The 17,903-nt window shown below is 38.0% G+C and overlaps 1 protein-coding gene across 5 annotated transcripts in view; it reads left to right on the plus strand.

The window, feature by feature from the left end:
* Nucleotides 1-17,903, plus strand: part of LOC139354746 (uncharacterized) — a 125,163-nt gene that overhangs the window by 79,839 nt on the left and 27,421 nt on the right. For 3 of the 5 annotated variants that reach the window (XR_011605602.1, XR_011605599.1, XM_070998987.1), the window contains one exon: nt 2,365-2,584. Coding sequence is in view for 2 of the 5 variants with exons in the window: in XM_070998987.1 (XP_070855088.1) it covers nt 2,365-2,584 (220 nt within the window). In the remaining 3 variants the exon portion in view is untranslated. Of the gene's footprint in view, nt 1-2,364; nt 2,585-2,649; nt 4,581-17,903 lie in introns of those variants that run through there. The other 2 variants (XM_070998988.1, XR_011605603.1) reach the window with 2 other exon arrangements.

A 17,903-nucleotide genomic window follows, 5' to 3' on the forward strand; every position in this document is an offset into this window, starting at 1 on the left:
GACTTCAATTTAATATTCGTTGTGTTCGATTAGCTTGTTCCAAACGGAATGTTCTTTATTGTGGCTCGAGATTCCAATCCACTATGTTGAATTTGACCCGTTTCCATGACCAAAATTAAAATTTTTGAAATTTACAAGATTTTTCACTGTAGGGTTCTCTTATAATGATGGTTATGACTTTAGGAAGGTATTTTAGAAAAGTGGGTATGTCAACGCACCCTCCGCCCACAGAAAACGGAAAAAACGAAAATTTAAAGCAATTATAAAGTTAGAGACCCCAATTTTGGAACACATTATGAATGTCCTATTTCAATTGTGTCCTGCAAATTTGATCCAGATCGCATAATAAATATAGAAGTTATTTAATAAGAAAACATTTTATTTTGTTGTATCATTTTATGTATTCATTTTCAACTTCATCAATGTCATCAATTTCATTATTATTATAAAAAAATATGTATTGTCGTCTTCCCTTGCGTTGATATCATTTGCAGACTCATCTGCAGAACTTCACAAGCCAACAGCTGGATGACTTCTACTGGCAAAGCAAGTCTCTTATGTTTTTGGATCCGCCTGATTACGATGTTGCTTCCTAATAAATCAAATAGCGCAAAAAGGCGCAAAAAACGCACAATGTGCTTACTAGTTCTGAATTCAGAATTGACAACTGTACAACATGTATATAGACACTCACTGAAATAATTTGAAATTGGTTTTTAAACTCTTGGGAAAGTTCAACTTTCTTTCCAAAAGTGACAAGGGGACATCACTTGCTAAATATACAAATTGTTAGAAAAAGACGAACGAAACACGCAACATATTAGTATCAACACATAGTACTAACCTGAAGAATTAATATTCATTTTGAATTTTATTATTTAATGATTTTTTGTCATAGATATGCCAATTTGAAATTGCACCGCAAAGTTAACCTTTAAGACAGCACGTGTTGTTCGCTTGCAAGAACTGACTTAAACAGCTGCTATTTTAACACTAAACTGTTAAGTTAACATTTTAGATTATAAAGATTAGATTAGAAATTTGCATACTCGCGAAAAATGAGTTTTGGCCACGGAAACTGGTCAAATTCAACATAGTGCAATCAAAACTCCGCCAAAGAATTCTATGTGTTTACAATCACCATGTACACTGGTCGGCATATGTATTTTGACAAAATAAAAGTTAAGTATACTCATAACTTGAATTTACTTCTTGTAAACTATAGGCATCAATGGAAAGGTAATTTCAATGCCGTTTGAATGATACAATACATTTCTTTACCCATTCAGTACTTATTGATAAGGACAAATTTGTGTAAATCAACTTTTAAATTTTTTTTTCAAACTTTTTTCCTCGACTTGAAAACTTAAACTTTTTGATGCAAAAAGTTTCTTCAAACAAAAATAATAGTAACTGCAAAAAGAATTTTTCAAAAATCATTTTTCTTATATTTTTTATGATTTTTTGAAGGTGACAATGTCGGAAAAAATTTGTATGAAAAAGAGAAAAATATGGCTCAAATGCCTGTTTTTAAGCATTTTCAAAAATTCATAAAAAATATAAGAAAAATGATTTTTGAAAAATTCTTTTTGCAGTTACTATTATTTTTGTTTGAAGAAACTTTTTGCATCAAAAAGTTTAAGTTTTCAAGTCGAGGAAAAAAGTTTGAAAAAAAAATTTAAAAGTTGATTTACACAAATTCGTCCTTTTCAATAAATACTGAATGGGTTAAGAAATGTATTGTATCATTCAAACGGCATTGAAATTACCTTTCCATTGATGCCTATAGTTTACAAGAAGTAAATTCAAGTTATGAGTATACTTAACTTTTATTTTGTCAAAATACATATGCCGACCACTGTATGTATGGGTGTGTAAATGCTAACAAAGTTTTTTTTTTGGGCTTCCTGAGTGGGTCTTGTGCTGATGTTGCATTTCTTGTAGAAATCTTATGTGGGACAATGAACGGCCAACTACCGGCCGATGTCCAAATGAAATAGGTTAGCGTGGGGAGGTTTGGACGGTGGTGTATTGGATGGTACCGGTAGGGTAACTGTCGCGCGGGCTTTCCTATGCTGAGCTGTGGCACTTACTCTCCTGGTCCAAAGTTCACGGCAGAGTCCAAAGTCCAATGCGCTTTGTTCTCCAATCTCTCGCTCTCCAAACTCTCTTTCTCCATACTCTCATTCTATATTTTCTTATTCTCCATCTATTGCCCTCCAAACTCTCAATCTCGGTTACCAAACTCTCTTGGCCTTGCCGCGCCAATTCGCCTCGTATCTGGTAACAGCAGGCCATTCTGTATTGTTCAACTCCTTTTGTAAAACTCACACTTACCTACAAAAACTTTAAACTTCTTCGCAGGTTTCACCAAGCGGCGATCTTATAGCACGCAATCAACGCCTCCGAACTCTCCTACAACTAAATCTGCCCAATCGAACTGGATTTCCAAAGAATCATTTGTAAAACTGAATAAAAGAGAACGGCTCAAGAAAGCGTTTAAGAAATATGGAGCTTCAATTGTGGCCTTCCATGTAGGGATGTCATTGATTTCGCTTGGAAGTTTCTATGTACTCATATCTAGGTAAGCGTAATTTTAAAATAATTCACTCGTAGATCAAAGGTGTATGTATTTATCGTTTAATGCAGGGACTGAAACAATTTTAAAGTTGTCCGAGAAGAGACTTTTGTAATGATATAAAACATGGTAAATGTTTTGATTCTCACCAACTTAGATCCTAACAAAAATTGTAAAAAATTATACGTCGCACAGTTAATTATTATGAAGGAATTTATATATTAGCAATGTTTTATTGGGTTTTATAGAGTTATTTTTCTCACATAAATTGTATTGTGTTCTTCACGAACGCTAAACGACGACTCGCCGCTCACTCGTGCAGATATCGGCGGCCTTAAATGAATCGAGTACTTTATTGATGATTTTAGATCGCGAGCTGATTAAGAGTTAAGTTAACCCGCTGCGAGTGTGCCGCGTAATAAGCCCGGCAGATTAAAATCCTGCATTCGGCCCTCCTGACTGTTCATTCGCCATTTTAAATGGACGCTCTGAGTCGCTTATATGTTCTACTTCGTAACGCCCATGATCCTTAACTGCAACAATCTTGTAAAGACCTAAAAACTCCCGCTTAACACCTGTCGCTATAAGCAGATGCCGTATGTTGTGTGACCCGCAGTATTCCTTGAGTGCGAGAGATGTGAAAGCAGTGCCTCTATCGTGCACTGTGCGGTAAGGATTTTCAAAATGTACGGCTTGGTTATTTAGACAGTTTAGAACTTCGTCTACACCAGTGCTTCCAGTTGGGTATTGTAAACATATGTGAATATATACTAAATAGTATTAAGTTTTACATAATGTTATGCATTGTATTTTAGTGTGTACTTTCTGTTGAAAACATATGTGAATGTATACTATTGTAAACATATGTGAATATATACTAAATAGTATTAAGTGTGAATATAATGTTATATTTTGCATTGTATTTTAGTGTACTTTCTATAATGTAACTTTATATTAGGCATCGATAAGATAACAGATATCGATTACATGGTGAACTCGATTGTCGAGATAAATAGGCCACTTGTAATTGAAGAAGAAGAGAGAACACGCGGAACATTAGAAGAGAAGAAATAAAATCATTAAATTAAAAAGCACTATTTACAGTTCAGGTGTGGGGTGATTGCCCATAGCTTTCACATATAGTACCCATGTTGTATTCTGATATATTGAGAGCCAACGAACTGCATTTTGACGTCGGGGCTTCCATACACCATAGTGGCAAACACTTTGTTTAAAATGAGCGATAAGCATGAGGCTGGCCCGGATGACGAACATGGTCAGGCAGCTGCAAACAACATTGTGTTGCAAGATCAGGCTGTTGGCGGCAGCATGGTTTCGCGGCACCAGACAAGTGTCTGAAGATCAAGCTGCGGGAGGTGACACCGACTTACAAGACAAGATAGCCCATGCAGAACCTCTTGTGCAGCACGTGGCTCAGATTGGAGTGGATGAGTGCACGTTTCGAGAGGATCTGGCTGATGTTTGTCGAGGAGTAGCGGGACTTCAAACAACGCTAAGCGACATAGAACGGAACCAAGTTGGTACAAAAATGGACGCAAATTTTTCCCGGGGTGATATCGCGGATATAATGGCGGTACTGGAGCCCTTTTCGGGAGAAGATGGCATTCCTGTCAAATTATGGATTGAAGAGTTTGAAACTGCATGTGCAGTGTTGGGAGTACCACTCAATCGCTATTGGTTATATGCGAGGCGTCCTTCGTAAGCAAGACAAATTTGCCAAAAGATGTTACGCTAGTCAACCCATTCGAGAGTAAATAACGTGGAGTTTATGAAAGAAATATTTTGCTATGCGGAGCAGTTAAATGCTATATTAAGTTTAATTTGAAAGTTAATGAAATTGAAGTTTTTGTTGTTCACGATGATGAATTACCTGTTGCTATGATTCTTGGCAGAAACGCTATTGACGCTTTACAATTACAATTTATCCAAAGAAACTATGGAAAAATGTCAGTATTTGATAATAATAAATTTGATTTAACTACTTCTTGTGCATCTCTGTTTTATAATACAATGGACAATAAGATAAACATTGACATAAAGGAAGGTCAGTTAAATACCGAGAATACCCCAATTGAGCAGTGGATGAATGACATGGATTATTTGTGTGCAGGTGTTACAACAGAGTTAAATACAAATCTAGATATCGGTAGCGAATTCGGGTTTGGGAATAGAGAAAAATGCTGTAAGTTGATCTGTGAAAGTTATTTAAATGTTTTAAGTACGAAATTAGCTGAACCTGTTGCAAAATGAGTATAAAACTAATAAGTGATACTCCTTTTCATTTTAAGCCTAGACGGCTATCATATTTTGAACGAGATACAGTTTCGAAAATAATTGAAGAGTTGTTACACGATAACATAATACGTCCGAGTAATTCACCATTTTCCTCCCCAATTGTATTAGTTAAAAAAAACCGGTGAAATCAGAGAATGTGTTGATTGCAGAAGCCTTAATAAGTGCACAATTCGTGATAATTTCCCTTTGCCTTTAATAGAAGATTGTCTTGAGTATTTAGAGGGAAAGAATTGTTTTTCGGTTATTGATTTAAAAAGTGGGTACCATTAAGTCGTTTGTAACGCCACAAGGACAGTTTGAGTATATACGAATGCCATTTGGATTGCGAAATGGGCCGTCAGTATTTCAGCGATTTATTTTTAAGAGTCTGATGGACTTGGTTAGAAATCGCAAAATTGTTGTTTACATGGACAATATACAAGAACAGTAGAGGAACACTTTGAAATCTTGGTACAATTGCTGGAACGATTAGCAAAATTTCGTTTAGAAATCAATTTTAAGAAGAGCTTATTTTTAAGAAAGGTACTAGATTATTTAGGGTACAGTGTCAGCAATAAAGGGATTTTGCCTAATGATTCGCATATAGAAGTTATAAAAAATTATCCTGTTCCGAATAATACAAAACAACTTCTCTCTTATTTAGGTATGTTCTCATATATTCGTAGATTTGTTCCGTCTTATGCAAGTATAGCCCGACCATTAGTTGAACTATTAAAGAAAGGAGGACCGTTCCCGACGGATGAAGAACAAATGAAAGTTTTTAAGGACTTAAGAAATCGTTTATCAACTCCGCCAATACTTTTATATTTAGCCCTAATCGTGAAACGGAATTACATACTGACGCCAGTTCTCGAGGTCTTGGAGCAGTTTTATTGCAGAGACAAAACGATGGCAAAATGCATCAATGCAGTCTTTTATTATTCATTAAAGGCTTCGGCAGCCGAATCAAGGTACCACAGTTTCGAGCTCGAGACACTTGCGATTATTTATGCTCTTCGTCGTTTTAGAGTATATTTAGAACACATGCCCTTTAAAATTTTGACGGATTGTCATTCTTTAGTACAAACATTAAGCAAAAAGTCTATCAATCCCCGTATTGCTCGTTGGTCGTTGAAATTAGAAAACTACAATTATAAAATTGAGCACCGGCCTTGCGAAATTATGCCGCATGTTGACGCTTTAAGTAGGGAACGGAATTGTTAAGCAATAAGGTAGAAAGAGTAATGGGATAACCGTGTGAAGTTCCAAAGTCGTCAGAATTATTAGAATCGTCAGAAAAGTCAGAATTAATAAAACAGAAAAGTCAGAACTAGTAGAATCGTCAGGGTCATTAGAAGTAGCAGAGTTAAAGGCTTTAGAAAATTCAAGGCTTGTGGAATTTGGAAATTTATCGGAATTACAAAAAGAAGTGGAATTGGTTAATTTAGTTGGCACGGTGGGAGCTATGCCAGATGATATTTACTATCTATAGCAAACGGAGCAAATGAGGGATGAAGTTATAAGTAAAATACGAGACGAGTTAGCAGAAGGATCAGTGAAACTTTTTGTTTTGATAGATGGTGTTGTATATCACGAAGACACGAACCAGAATAGGACTTTGTATGTTCCATCAAGTATTCGAGATGATTTAATTAAGTTGTCCCATGAAAAACGAGGTCATTTAGCTGCAGAGAATTGCTACAATAATATGAAGTCTAAGTATCGGTTTCCTATAGTCATCGGTTTCAAAGTCAGTTAACAATAGAATTTTACACAGTATACCCAAAGTGCCGATTCCATTTGATACGATTCACATAGATCATTAAGGGCCCTTGCCGTGCATAAATTCAAAAAGGAAACATTTATTAGTAGCAATTGACTCATTTACAAAGTTTGTGAAGTTATTCCCTGTAAATTCTACAAGTACACATGAATTAATTGCGAGTTTAAGTAAATATTTCGAATTTTATAGTAGGCCGAATAGCAGAATTATTTCTGATAGAGGTAGTTGCTTTACTTCATTAGAGTTTAGTGAATTTTTAGCGGAACGTAATATTGTAGGAAAATTGTCTAATCCAATTAATCAAGCGGATTGGTATAAACTTATAAATAAGGTTGAACACGCAATCAACAATTCAGTCCATTCTAGTACATTAAAAACACCGAGCATGATCCTCTTTGGAGTAGATCAAAAAGGTCCGATAGTTGATGAATTATATGAGTATTTATGATTAATTAAATAAAAACAAAAGGATAGATTTAAAAGATATAAGGGATAAAGCAAATTTAAAGATTGTAGAGTCTCAGAAAAGAAATAAAATTATTAAAGCAGCTAAACAGAAAGCGCCATTGGAATATAGCGTTGGAGATTTTGTGGCAATAAGAAATATAGACGTAACATAGAGGTCCTAAATATAGAGGTCCATATAAAATAAATAGAGTTTTTGACAACGATAGGTATGAAGTAACAGATATAGATAACTGTCAATTAATGCCCTTAGGGCTCTCTAGGATTCTATCTTATTGGAATTTCGCAGTCTTTCTGCGAAGCGCAGTTTTTTTGAGTACTATTGTGGCCATGTTGCATACCGCAGACCAATTTACTTCTGATTCAAGCATAATGTCCACCAGGTTACAAGCGGCTGGCGTCCTCCCAACCCTTATGCTCCGATCTCTTCGTTCATTTTCAAATCTCGGACAGACAAAAAACACATGTTCTGCGTCTTCATTATCCGACTCGCAGAGTGGGCAGTGCGGATAACGTTCATGCTTAAACCTATTCAGATAGTATTTAAAGCATCCATGTCTTGTCAACAGTTGCGTTAAGTAGAAGCCATCTCTGCAGTTCTGGGATAAGCTTATACGTCCATCGTCTTTTGCTATTATTTACCCACCTTTCTTGTCACTTAGCAATGGTGAGTTCTCTGCACCTTTTCCGTAGTGATCGAGGCCGCGGTCCTACTTGCCTTGCCACTAGCGTACACTAGATGTTCTGTGAAAGAAAGCCGGTGGTCGATCATGACGCCTAAGTATTTAAGGCTTGGGCGCGATGTAATTGTGGCTTCTCCAATTTCGATAGTAGCCGCCTCCACTTTCTGCCTGCTACTTATCAGGATTGCTTCAGTCTTCTGCGCTGCCAAGGCGAGTCCCTTGGAGTCGAGCCATTCGCTTGCTCGTTTCCCCGCTTCGTTGCAGATTCTTTCCGCATCTGGTAGTTTCTTTGCCGTAACCACTATGGCCACGTCATCCGCGAAACCAATAAGTCGTGCCCCTTCGGGCATCGTGATCCTAAGTATCCCATCGTACATGACATTCCATAACAAAGGGCGTAGGACTGATCCTTGGGGAACTCCCCCGGTGACCCTGTGGGTCGATTGCCCGAAAACAGTTTCATACAGGAGCAGGCGGCCTTCAAAGTAGCTCGCTATTATTCTCTGTTTATACACTGGTACATTTAGGTTGCTCAGTGCATTTAGTGTGTGGTGCCAGCTGGCGGAGTTGAAAGCGTTTTTACATCCAACGTTGCCGCTATGCAGTACTGCTTAGTGCCGTACAACCACCTTTTCCCCTCAATGGCTTTATCTGCGATTTCACACAGTTTACCGATGGCGTCGATGGTGGATAGTCCCTTCCGAAAACCATACTGCATCTCTGAGAGGCCGTTTGTTTCGACAAGGGCACCTTCTAGCCGGGAGTGGATTATTCTTTCGAGAATTTTACCCACCGTGTCCAGCATGCAGAGTGGCCTATACAAAGAAGGCTCCTCCGCGGGTTTTTCCCCCTTTGGTATGAGTACCAGCCGCTGTGTTTTCCAGCGGCTAGGGAACACACCTTCCGTTAGGCATGCATTATACATGTCAACGTACTCTTTAGTATTTGCTTTTATGGCAATTTTGAGAACTTTATTCGGGATTCCATCTGGTCCCGGTGCCTTGTCGTCCAGTATTGTCTTCAATACCTGGAGGACTTCTTCGGCACTTGTGAGCTTTATGCTCGCCCTGTTCACGATCAGTGAGGTTCGCGCCATACCCTCTTGCTCTGGGAATAGTGTTTCCAATATCCTTTTTAGACTGACTGGGCATGTCGGTGATGGCCGATTAAATACCCGCCGCCGTTTTGTGACGAGTTTATATGCGAAGCCCCATGGGTTGGAGTCTATTTCTTCGCATATATTGTTAAAGCACCTGCGTTTGCTCTCTTTTATAGTTTTTTCCAGGGCTCGTCTTTTTTCCCTGAAATATATTTGAAGTGCCTCAAATTCGGGACTTCCTCTTGAGCGTTGGTATGCGCGTCTTGCCCTGTGGTTCCACCAGTATGCAGGTCTTCTTCTTGATGGGGTTTCCCCCTTCTCTGCATAGATGCATCACAAACTACTTTGGTGTATTCTGCGATGTGGTTTGCCCTTTCTTCAGCTAAGCCGCTTGTGGAGAGGTCCTCGAACAACATCTGTACCATCTCCATGTCTAGCGTTTCTGTTTTGTAACCTGGCACGGTCTTAGGAACTCGTGGTGGGCCACTTCTAGAATTTATCGTGCAGATTATTGCTGCATGGTCACTACCCGTGTAGGTGGAGCCCGAGGCCAATCCAGCGTTCACAAATGTGAGGTCAATGATAGAACTGGTGCCGGCTCTTGAAAAAGTCGGTTTTGTTCCAGAGTTCAGCAGCACTAGGTCAAGTGCGGCGAAGCTCTCAAGTTGCGCCTTTCCCCTCGCGTTGGTTCGGGGGGAGCTCAACTCCGTAGCCCAGGCATTAAAGTCCCCGGCATTTACGGCCTTCGAGCGCAGATATTGCCTGGGGAAGGCTATGGCTTGGCGGCAGGTAACAGCTATAGAAAGCTATACCATTCACTTGGGCCCTAGCGAAGCAATTTCCGCATTTTTTCTTGCTAATCTGTCGCCTTGGATTACCGCAGCTCCATATTGCCGATTTTTTGCTATTATTTGTTACCCATTCTCCGGAATTTTTATTCCTGTATTGCTCGCTTATGAGTGCCATGTCTACGTTTTTCTCGATGACATTTTGCTACAGTAACGATTGGGCAACCTCGCAATGGTTTATGTTAATCTGAAGGAACTTCATTTACCCCTAAGCCCTTGCATAGCCCTCCTGAAGTACGGGCATTTCCTACTCATTGTTGGGTTATCGCAATCTTTCTCCTTCTTGCGTTTGCATAGCATGCAGCAGGCCTTTGCTTTGCAGCCTCTGGCTTGGTGCTCCTTTGCGCCACAGTAGTAGCAGCATTTTGAGCAGTCCTCCTGGACCCTGCAATTCCACATTTAAAACACCTTTTAGGCGTTAGCTTTGGGCGGACTCTACACCAGGTCCATCCCAGCCTAATTTTGCCCTTCTCCAAGAGTCGCCTTCCTATGTCGGGCATAACTCTTAGTGTGACGGTTTGGGTGCCTCCGTATGCCACCCTTAGGTTTATAACCGCGGATTCTGGCAGTTCCACATCGAACTGTGACTGAACCGCACATAAGATGTCCGCTTTGTCGGTGGTCTCATCGATGTCTTTTACCTCGATCAGCATTGTCTCAGTCAGCGCTCTGACGTCTACATTGTTGTAACATATGTGAATATATACTAATGTAAACATATGTGAATATATACTAAATAGTATTAAGTGTGAACATAATGTTATAGTTTGCATTGTATTTTAGTGTATACTTTCTATAATGTAACTTTATATTAAGCATCGATAAGATAACAGATATCGATTACATGGTGAACTCGATTGTTGAGATAAATAGGCCACTTGTAATTGAAGAAGAAGAGAGAACACGCGGAACATTAAAAAAGAAGAAATAAAATCATTAAATTAAAAAGCATCATTTACAGTATTAACATATTTTGATAAGGCGTCTACTATGATAACGATGTGATTATATCGCTTGGTCTTCATTTCCATGGACCCGACGTGATCGATATGGTATGTAATGAAGGGTAAATTGCCTTTGTCAATTGAAGTTAGAATTCCTTCTTTCTTAAACGCTTTGGCATTTACGTTAATACATCTGATGCAACTCTCGACGATTCGATATACTTTATCATTGAGCTTGGGAATGAAATACGATTTCGATTATATCCTGTATCTTTCTGGCAGAAGAGTGCCCTTGGCTATGCGCTCTCCGAATTATTTCATTTTCCATAGTTGAAGGTACTACGACTAGCTCACGATTCGGATCTCTTAAGGGGGGCACTCTATGAAACGGCAGAAAAGATTGTCAGTTTTCTTCTTTTTATTGTAAATCAACCAAAAAACACAGGATATTCCCGTTTACAATATCTTTAGACATAAGTCTGAAGTTAAGAAAACAAGGTTTTGTTTGTAAAAAAAATTTAAAATGGCGGACATATTGAACATCGCCCACGGCTGGTTTTAAAAAAGTTGTCTCCCCGTCCTCACGATATCGTCTCAAGTTGAAGTCTGAAACATACAAATTATATATCAAATTAATCAGCAGGCTTGTCTCAAGTGCATGGACCTCAAAAACTATTGAAATTTTTTAAAATTAGCAACAAAACCATATAAAAACAAAAAAGTGAATTTTTGCTCTGTTGTTTTTATTGAAAAAAAATTTTTTTTCATGCAATTATGTGGTTCATGCACTTCTCTGTTCAATATCCTACAAAATGAGTGTTCATTTTTGAAAATCGGTTCAATGGTTTTTTTTTATCGTGAAGACGGACTCTAAAAACGTTGAGAAAACGCGCTTCAAAGTTTAGTAACGAACACCTGGCATGACTATGCACGAGCAAATTCTAGAAATTATATCTCCGAAAGTAATAGGAATTCGACTTTGAAACTTTGCAATTATGTTCTCAGATAATATATCTAACGATTAAAGCAATAAAAAAAAAATCGAATTTTTGAACCCATTTCATAGAGTGCCCCCTTAAGAAAACGTCATTTTGTAAACAGAAGTCCTGGTATGCATCCTCTTCTACAAGGTTCCGAACTGCTTTTGTCCAATCGTTAATCTTGGCTTCCTTTAAGCGATGAGTAATAGAGTCTGACAAAAAGAAACATGAGAATCGACTCAGGGCATCAGCATGTTTCATTTGAGTCCCCGAACTATGTTCGATCTTGTAGTTAAAGTCCTGGAAATATAAAGCCCAACGAGCTTCGCTTCATTTTAACGTGGTAGTCAGTTACGATTGTGAACTTTATGCCTTGGAGCTCATACTTATCGTATTTTTCCTCGAATGGTGATGTCTTGCTGCTCATGAATTGGACTGGATGGGAAGGCACTGTCTACGGGGTCCTTCTGCAATAAGACTGCACCAAAAGCGTACTTGGACGCGTCTGTGTGGATTTCCGTTTGTAAATTAGGATTATACAACTTTAGGATTAATTCGCTAATTAGAGTAGTCTTCAGCTTTTTAAACGCAAATTGTTGTTTCTCTCCAAATTCATACTTGGAATCGCCTCTCAGTAAATCCGACAAGGCCTGGCAATGGATGTTAGTTAATTTTATTCGTTATCGTTGATTTTCATAAAAAATAATTTTTATTTTTAAATTTTATTTTATTAGTGTTTGGCCTTAGTTCACAATCTCATTTATACATCAATACACTTTTACTTTTAACTATTAGGTATCTAAAAATGTATCCAACGAACCTCGGCCGGAAGCAAAACTTTAATTTTTGTTTAAATAAAAGCTTATGCTGAAACTGTCGCATCTCGTTGTGAAATGAAATTATGCTGACCGATGCCATTTGATTGAAAATCGTAACGCAAAATGATCTGAACTTAGAACGAAAGAGTTTGGGCTTCGAATGGAAGCTTGTGTTTACTTTACGATTGGTTTATTTATCTTAGCAGGACGGTCAAGCGCGGCCCTCGAAGTTAATGGAAATGGCAAAGGCAGAATCTGGAACCGTTTCACATAGCTGAGATTGAATTCAAAAATTTGTTTATAAATTGTGGAACCGTTTCATGGGATCGATAACTTTCCTCTTCTAAAATGGATCGTCCTGATTCATTATGAATTTCCTTTAAGCGATCTCTTAACTCTTTTTTTGGCCGTTGTTTTTTAGTTAGAAATATATATATATATATATTTAATAATATGTAGAGAAATCAAATATATAATGATTAAAATCGATAACTTTCCTCTTCTAAAATGGATCGTCCTGATTCATTATGAATTTCCTTTAAGCGATCTCTTAACTCTTTTTTTGGCCGTTGTTTTTTAGTTACAAATATATATATATATATATTTAATAATATGTAGAGAAATCAAATATATAATGATTAAAATTAATAATACAAAGGGTATAGATATTTTGGTATTATTAATTTTAATGAATGGATTTAAAATGATTATATTATCTAAAGTGAGTTCTGAGTTATTTATATTTATATTTTTGAAGTGGTTCGTAGCTATTTAGTTAAGAATTTGGTTTTCTAAATTGGTATATGAAACGTTATTAATTGTGGTTGTACCAAAATGTTATTAAAAATTATCTGCCTAACTCGGAGTGGTTGACAATATTGTTACAATTTATTAAAATAGCACCATCTTGGATAATGTCTATTTTTTTTATTTTTCTCTCTTATTTTTTTACAAATTGATTTCTCACCGCATAAAAATCGTGCAATAACGTGCTTAAGAAAAAATAGTTTATTAATTCTTAATATTATCTTTGTGTATGATTCTGTTTCTACTGTTAATTATTATTTTATTAGGCATAAGCCAAACAAATCGCCGGGACCGGACGGTATAACACCGGCTCACATCCAACAAGCAGGACAAATAGCCATCAACTGGCTGAAGAAAGCCTTCAGTAACGTACTTCCCACTGCAATAACAGAATCTCTCACAGAACTAGGGGCTGAGCCGTCAATGGTGGGGTTGATCCATAAATTGCTGATAAGCAGAACGGTCACAGCCACACTAGGGTCCTCTACCCAGACTAGTCTAGTGAACAGAGGCACCCCGCAAGGAGGTGTACTATCACCCCTACTTAGACTCTCCACGAGATGGCTATACAGTTTACTATCAGCCTAATATGGGCTCCGGGTCACCGGGATATCGTAGGCAACTGCATAGCGGACGAGTTAGCCAGGCAGGGAACCATCAAGCCTCTCCTCCCAGAAAAGGAGAATGTCGGTATGCCCATGGCAACTTGCAAGCTAAATATAAAAAACTACTTTAACAAACTAGCCAACACCCATTGGCAAAACGCACCACAGTGTCGTATCTCTCACCAGACATGGCCTGTGATAAACAACAAAAAAACCTCTGAATTACTCAAATTCAGCCGCACAGGGTGTGGGATGTTGATTCGAGCTCTTACAGGCCACTGGCTTGTTGGCACACATGCCGGCAGGCTAAAAGCCTCACAAAATGGTTTTTGCAGAAGCTGCAGGGAAGAGGAAGAAGAGGAAACGGTAGAACACCTTCTCTGCTTCTGCCCAGCCCTATGCAGACTCAGACTGAAACACTTAGGAAGTCCCTTCATCGACGATCTTACCGAAATATCGAAGATTAATCTCAAAAACATAAGTGCCTTTATAAAATCTTCCGGGTGGAAGACATGCTGATCAGCTTAACACAGGTTAAAACTTACTAGATATGGGACCCTAGAGAAGAAAAAACGAGATCATGCGGTATCACAATGGACCCATAGAGGTCTAAGTGTGTCGGACCATAGTCCGACAGCCGCCCTAACCTAACCTAACCTAGGCATAACCTCCTTAACTATTTGCTTTTTATACCTTGTTTTAAGGAAACTATCTATTAGATTTTACAGATTGTTCTTTAGTTTTTAAAAATTGTATTGTCTTAAATTTATGATTTTTTAAAGACCTTATCGTTATTTGGTTGGTTTTTGAATTTTCTAAAATTATTTTTTGCCGCTTAGAGTTTGTTTTGTTTTAAATAGTGTTTTTTATGTTTATGAGTTTGATCTTCAGTCCCCCATTTAAACAACTTAATGTTTATTTTAAATGTATTATTTCATTTTTTTTTTCATTTAAAACTTATTACGATCACTGTATCTTTGTTTTGTGTGGATGTTTTAATTTTTCCGAGTTCCGTTTTTTAATGTAATTTTTATTTTTAATTAAATTGTTTTTTCCTAGAATTTTTGATGATGCAGCCCCACGTTGGGCGCCAAATAATTTTATTCGTTATCGTTGTTTTAAAAATATATATTTTTTATTTTTAAATTTTATTTTATTGGTGCTTGACATTAATTCACAATCTCACTTATACATCATGACACTTTTACTTTTAATTATTTGGTATGACTGATTGCGGCTTCAATCCGAAAAAGACATACTTCCTAATTCTAAAAATTTATCCAACAAACCTCGACCAGAAGCAGAACTTTAATTTTTGTTTAACATAAAAGCTTATGCTGAAACTGTCGCATCTCGTTGTGAAATTAAATTATGCTGACCGATGCAATTTGATTGAAAATCGGAACGCAATATGATCTGAACTTAGAACGCAATACTGTTGGCTTCGAAAGAAAGAGTTTGGGCTTCGAACGGAAGCTTGTGTTTACTTTACGATTGGTTTATTTATCTTAGCAGGACGGTCAAGCGCGGCCCTCGAAGTTAATGGAAAAGGCAAAGTCAGAATCTTAAGCAAAGGCAATATCGCTTAAAGCAAGGGCAACATAGCTGAGATTGAAATCAAAAATTTGTTTATAAATTCCATAAGTGGAACCGTTTTACGGGTTGGGGCAACATAGCTGAGATTGAATTCAAAAATTTGTTTATAAATTCCATAAGTGGAACCGTTTGAAGGATAACTTGCGTACCCGTTTATCAACTTTCGGAAGTAAGAAGTCAGACCTAGGAATCGCTGAATGGCGGTTTTGTCATGTTGTGTGGAATCTTGAAACTTTTCGGACCTGGGGTGATGGTTCCACTTTGAATGATGTATCCTAGGAACTGTACTTTACTGTGCAATATTTGGCACTTACTCCAGTTGGTACGTAAATCGTTCCCAGAAGCAACCTGCAAGACATCTTTTAACTTAGCAAGTCCTTCTTCAAAGTCTTAACTGGTTATGATTACATCGTCCATGTACACAACAACAACATTAGTGGCGATGAGCTACCTCAGAACTGCCATGATGAATCTTGTGCAAACCGCCGGTGAATTTGATATGCCAAATGGTACATAAAGGATTTCAAATTGTCCAGATTGGGTCACAAATGATGTATATTTTCGAGAGCCTGATTCAATCGGATTGTGGATCTAAAGTAGTGTTAGATCCAAAGTAGTGAATATCTTTGACCCTTTCAGCTTGTCTAGCACGGTCTCCATGTGAAAACTGCTGCCTGTTCTGCACGCATGCCCTTAAAATCTTGCAAAAAATCGGACCCGAAATTGGTTTTTGATTCATTCCGACGCATAAACTCAGTGCCTTCTTTAGTAACTTTCATGTCCACAATATCCACGATAGTTCTGCACAAAATTGCGTTGAAGCCCATTTCCTCATCTGGAACCACGTGAAACTCCACCTTCATGTGCATGTTTTCTATTTCAACAGGTACGACAATGCTCCCAAAAATTAGAGCTTGCCTATTCCCGTCAAACACTTTTCTTTTCCGGTGAGAGTTTCGTTGCCTAGTTTGAGGAAAATGTTCCTGCGCATTCGGCATAGATCTGCGCCTGTGGCGACGAGTCCTTTGAATCGAGCGTAGGAAGTTTTAATAATTTTTCGCTTTTTGGCTTAGTAGCTGCATTCTCCACTTGAATGGCATAAGCATTGCTCTGCTGTTTTACTTCAACTTCGATTTTGCACTGTGCAGCACGGTGACCTGGCTGTCCGCACCGATAACAATTATGGCTACACTTCTCCTTGCAATCTTTCTTTAAATGGGACGGATCCCCGCTCTTAAAGCATTTACGTACAAGCTCTTGTTTTGAGTCGAAGCTTTTGAAACCTTCTGCCTCAGCTACACGCGCTTCATTCTTGTATAAACCGCGAATCTTATTGTATATTTCGATCTGCTCCTTCAAATCACTTATGGTTTTCGCCTGATTCAATATTATTTTGTTTGCCCTAGCATCTGGAACTTCAAAAAAATACTCTATCAAACTCTCTTCGTCTAGGTTAACTGGCTTTACTATTTCCATCAAAGCATAAAAATATTCCTGAAGTGTCTCTCCTTTTCTCTGCGGACGTTGACCTAGCTTGCGATGGACCTGAGCACTGAGCAACTGCTTAGAATAAATGAATATTTGAATCTGGCTCCACTGCACAGTCAAAGCACATTTCTCCAACTCCTAAGTCCACTGATCTATATCTGGACTACTTGTACCTGCAAAACTTGAAACACTGCCCTCTACATCTTTAAGTGTAAACAAAGAACTGCTTATAGGCGCTGCCTGCACTGGACAATCGAGAGCGGTAGCTACAGATTAGACTCCATCTGAATCGTTGTTATCATCATCGTCCTGAATACCAAAGTGAGCCAAGAGTCTATCATGTAAATCGCGCTTTCTACCGCCTGTGGATAAATGTTGTTCTAGTAGCTTTGCGCGCCAATCGTCGCATCGCATTAACATTTCTTTTTCTTTTTGAGATGAAATTTGATATAAGCTTAACAGTAACAATATTTAAGTGTAACAATAAGATTATATGCCTATATATAGATTATACTTGCTTGTTCGCTGACGTCGCTGCCTTTCCGCCGACGTCGTTGCCTTCCAACAATATCTGCTACTCCAGACTCCGTGCTGCTCTTCTTAAAACTCTTGCCCTCCAGATGCCGTGTTTGTAAAAACGCACTTCTGCACTCTAATGTTTGCGTCAATCCCGGATGAGCCCCCAAATTGTAGGAATTGTTATATTTGCAATGGTTTATTGGGATAAAGTTTAAACATAGATGTGCTTAGATTAGTTCTACAGAGTTCTTTTTGTTTCACATAAATTGTATTGTGTTCTTCACGAACGCTAAACGACGACTAAGAGTTGCCATATAACTTAACCCGCTGCGAGTGTGCCGTATAATAAGCCCGCCAGATTCAAGTCCTAAAATTACATTTATAAACTTTTATTT

Source organism: Drosophila suzukii, unplaced genomic scaffold (genome assembly GCF_043229965.1).
Source record: "Drosophila suzukii unplaced genomic scaffold, CBGP_Dsuzu_IsoJpt1.0 scf_19, whole genome shotgun sequence".
NCBI lineage: Eukaryota > Metazoa > Arthropoda > Insecta > Diptera > Drosophilidae > Drosophila > Drosophila suzukii.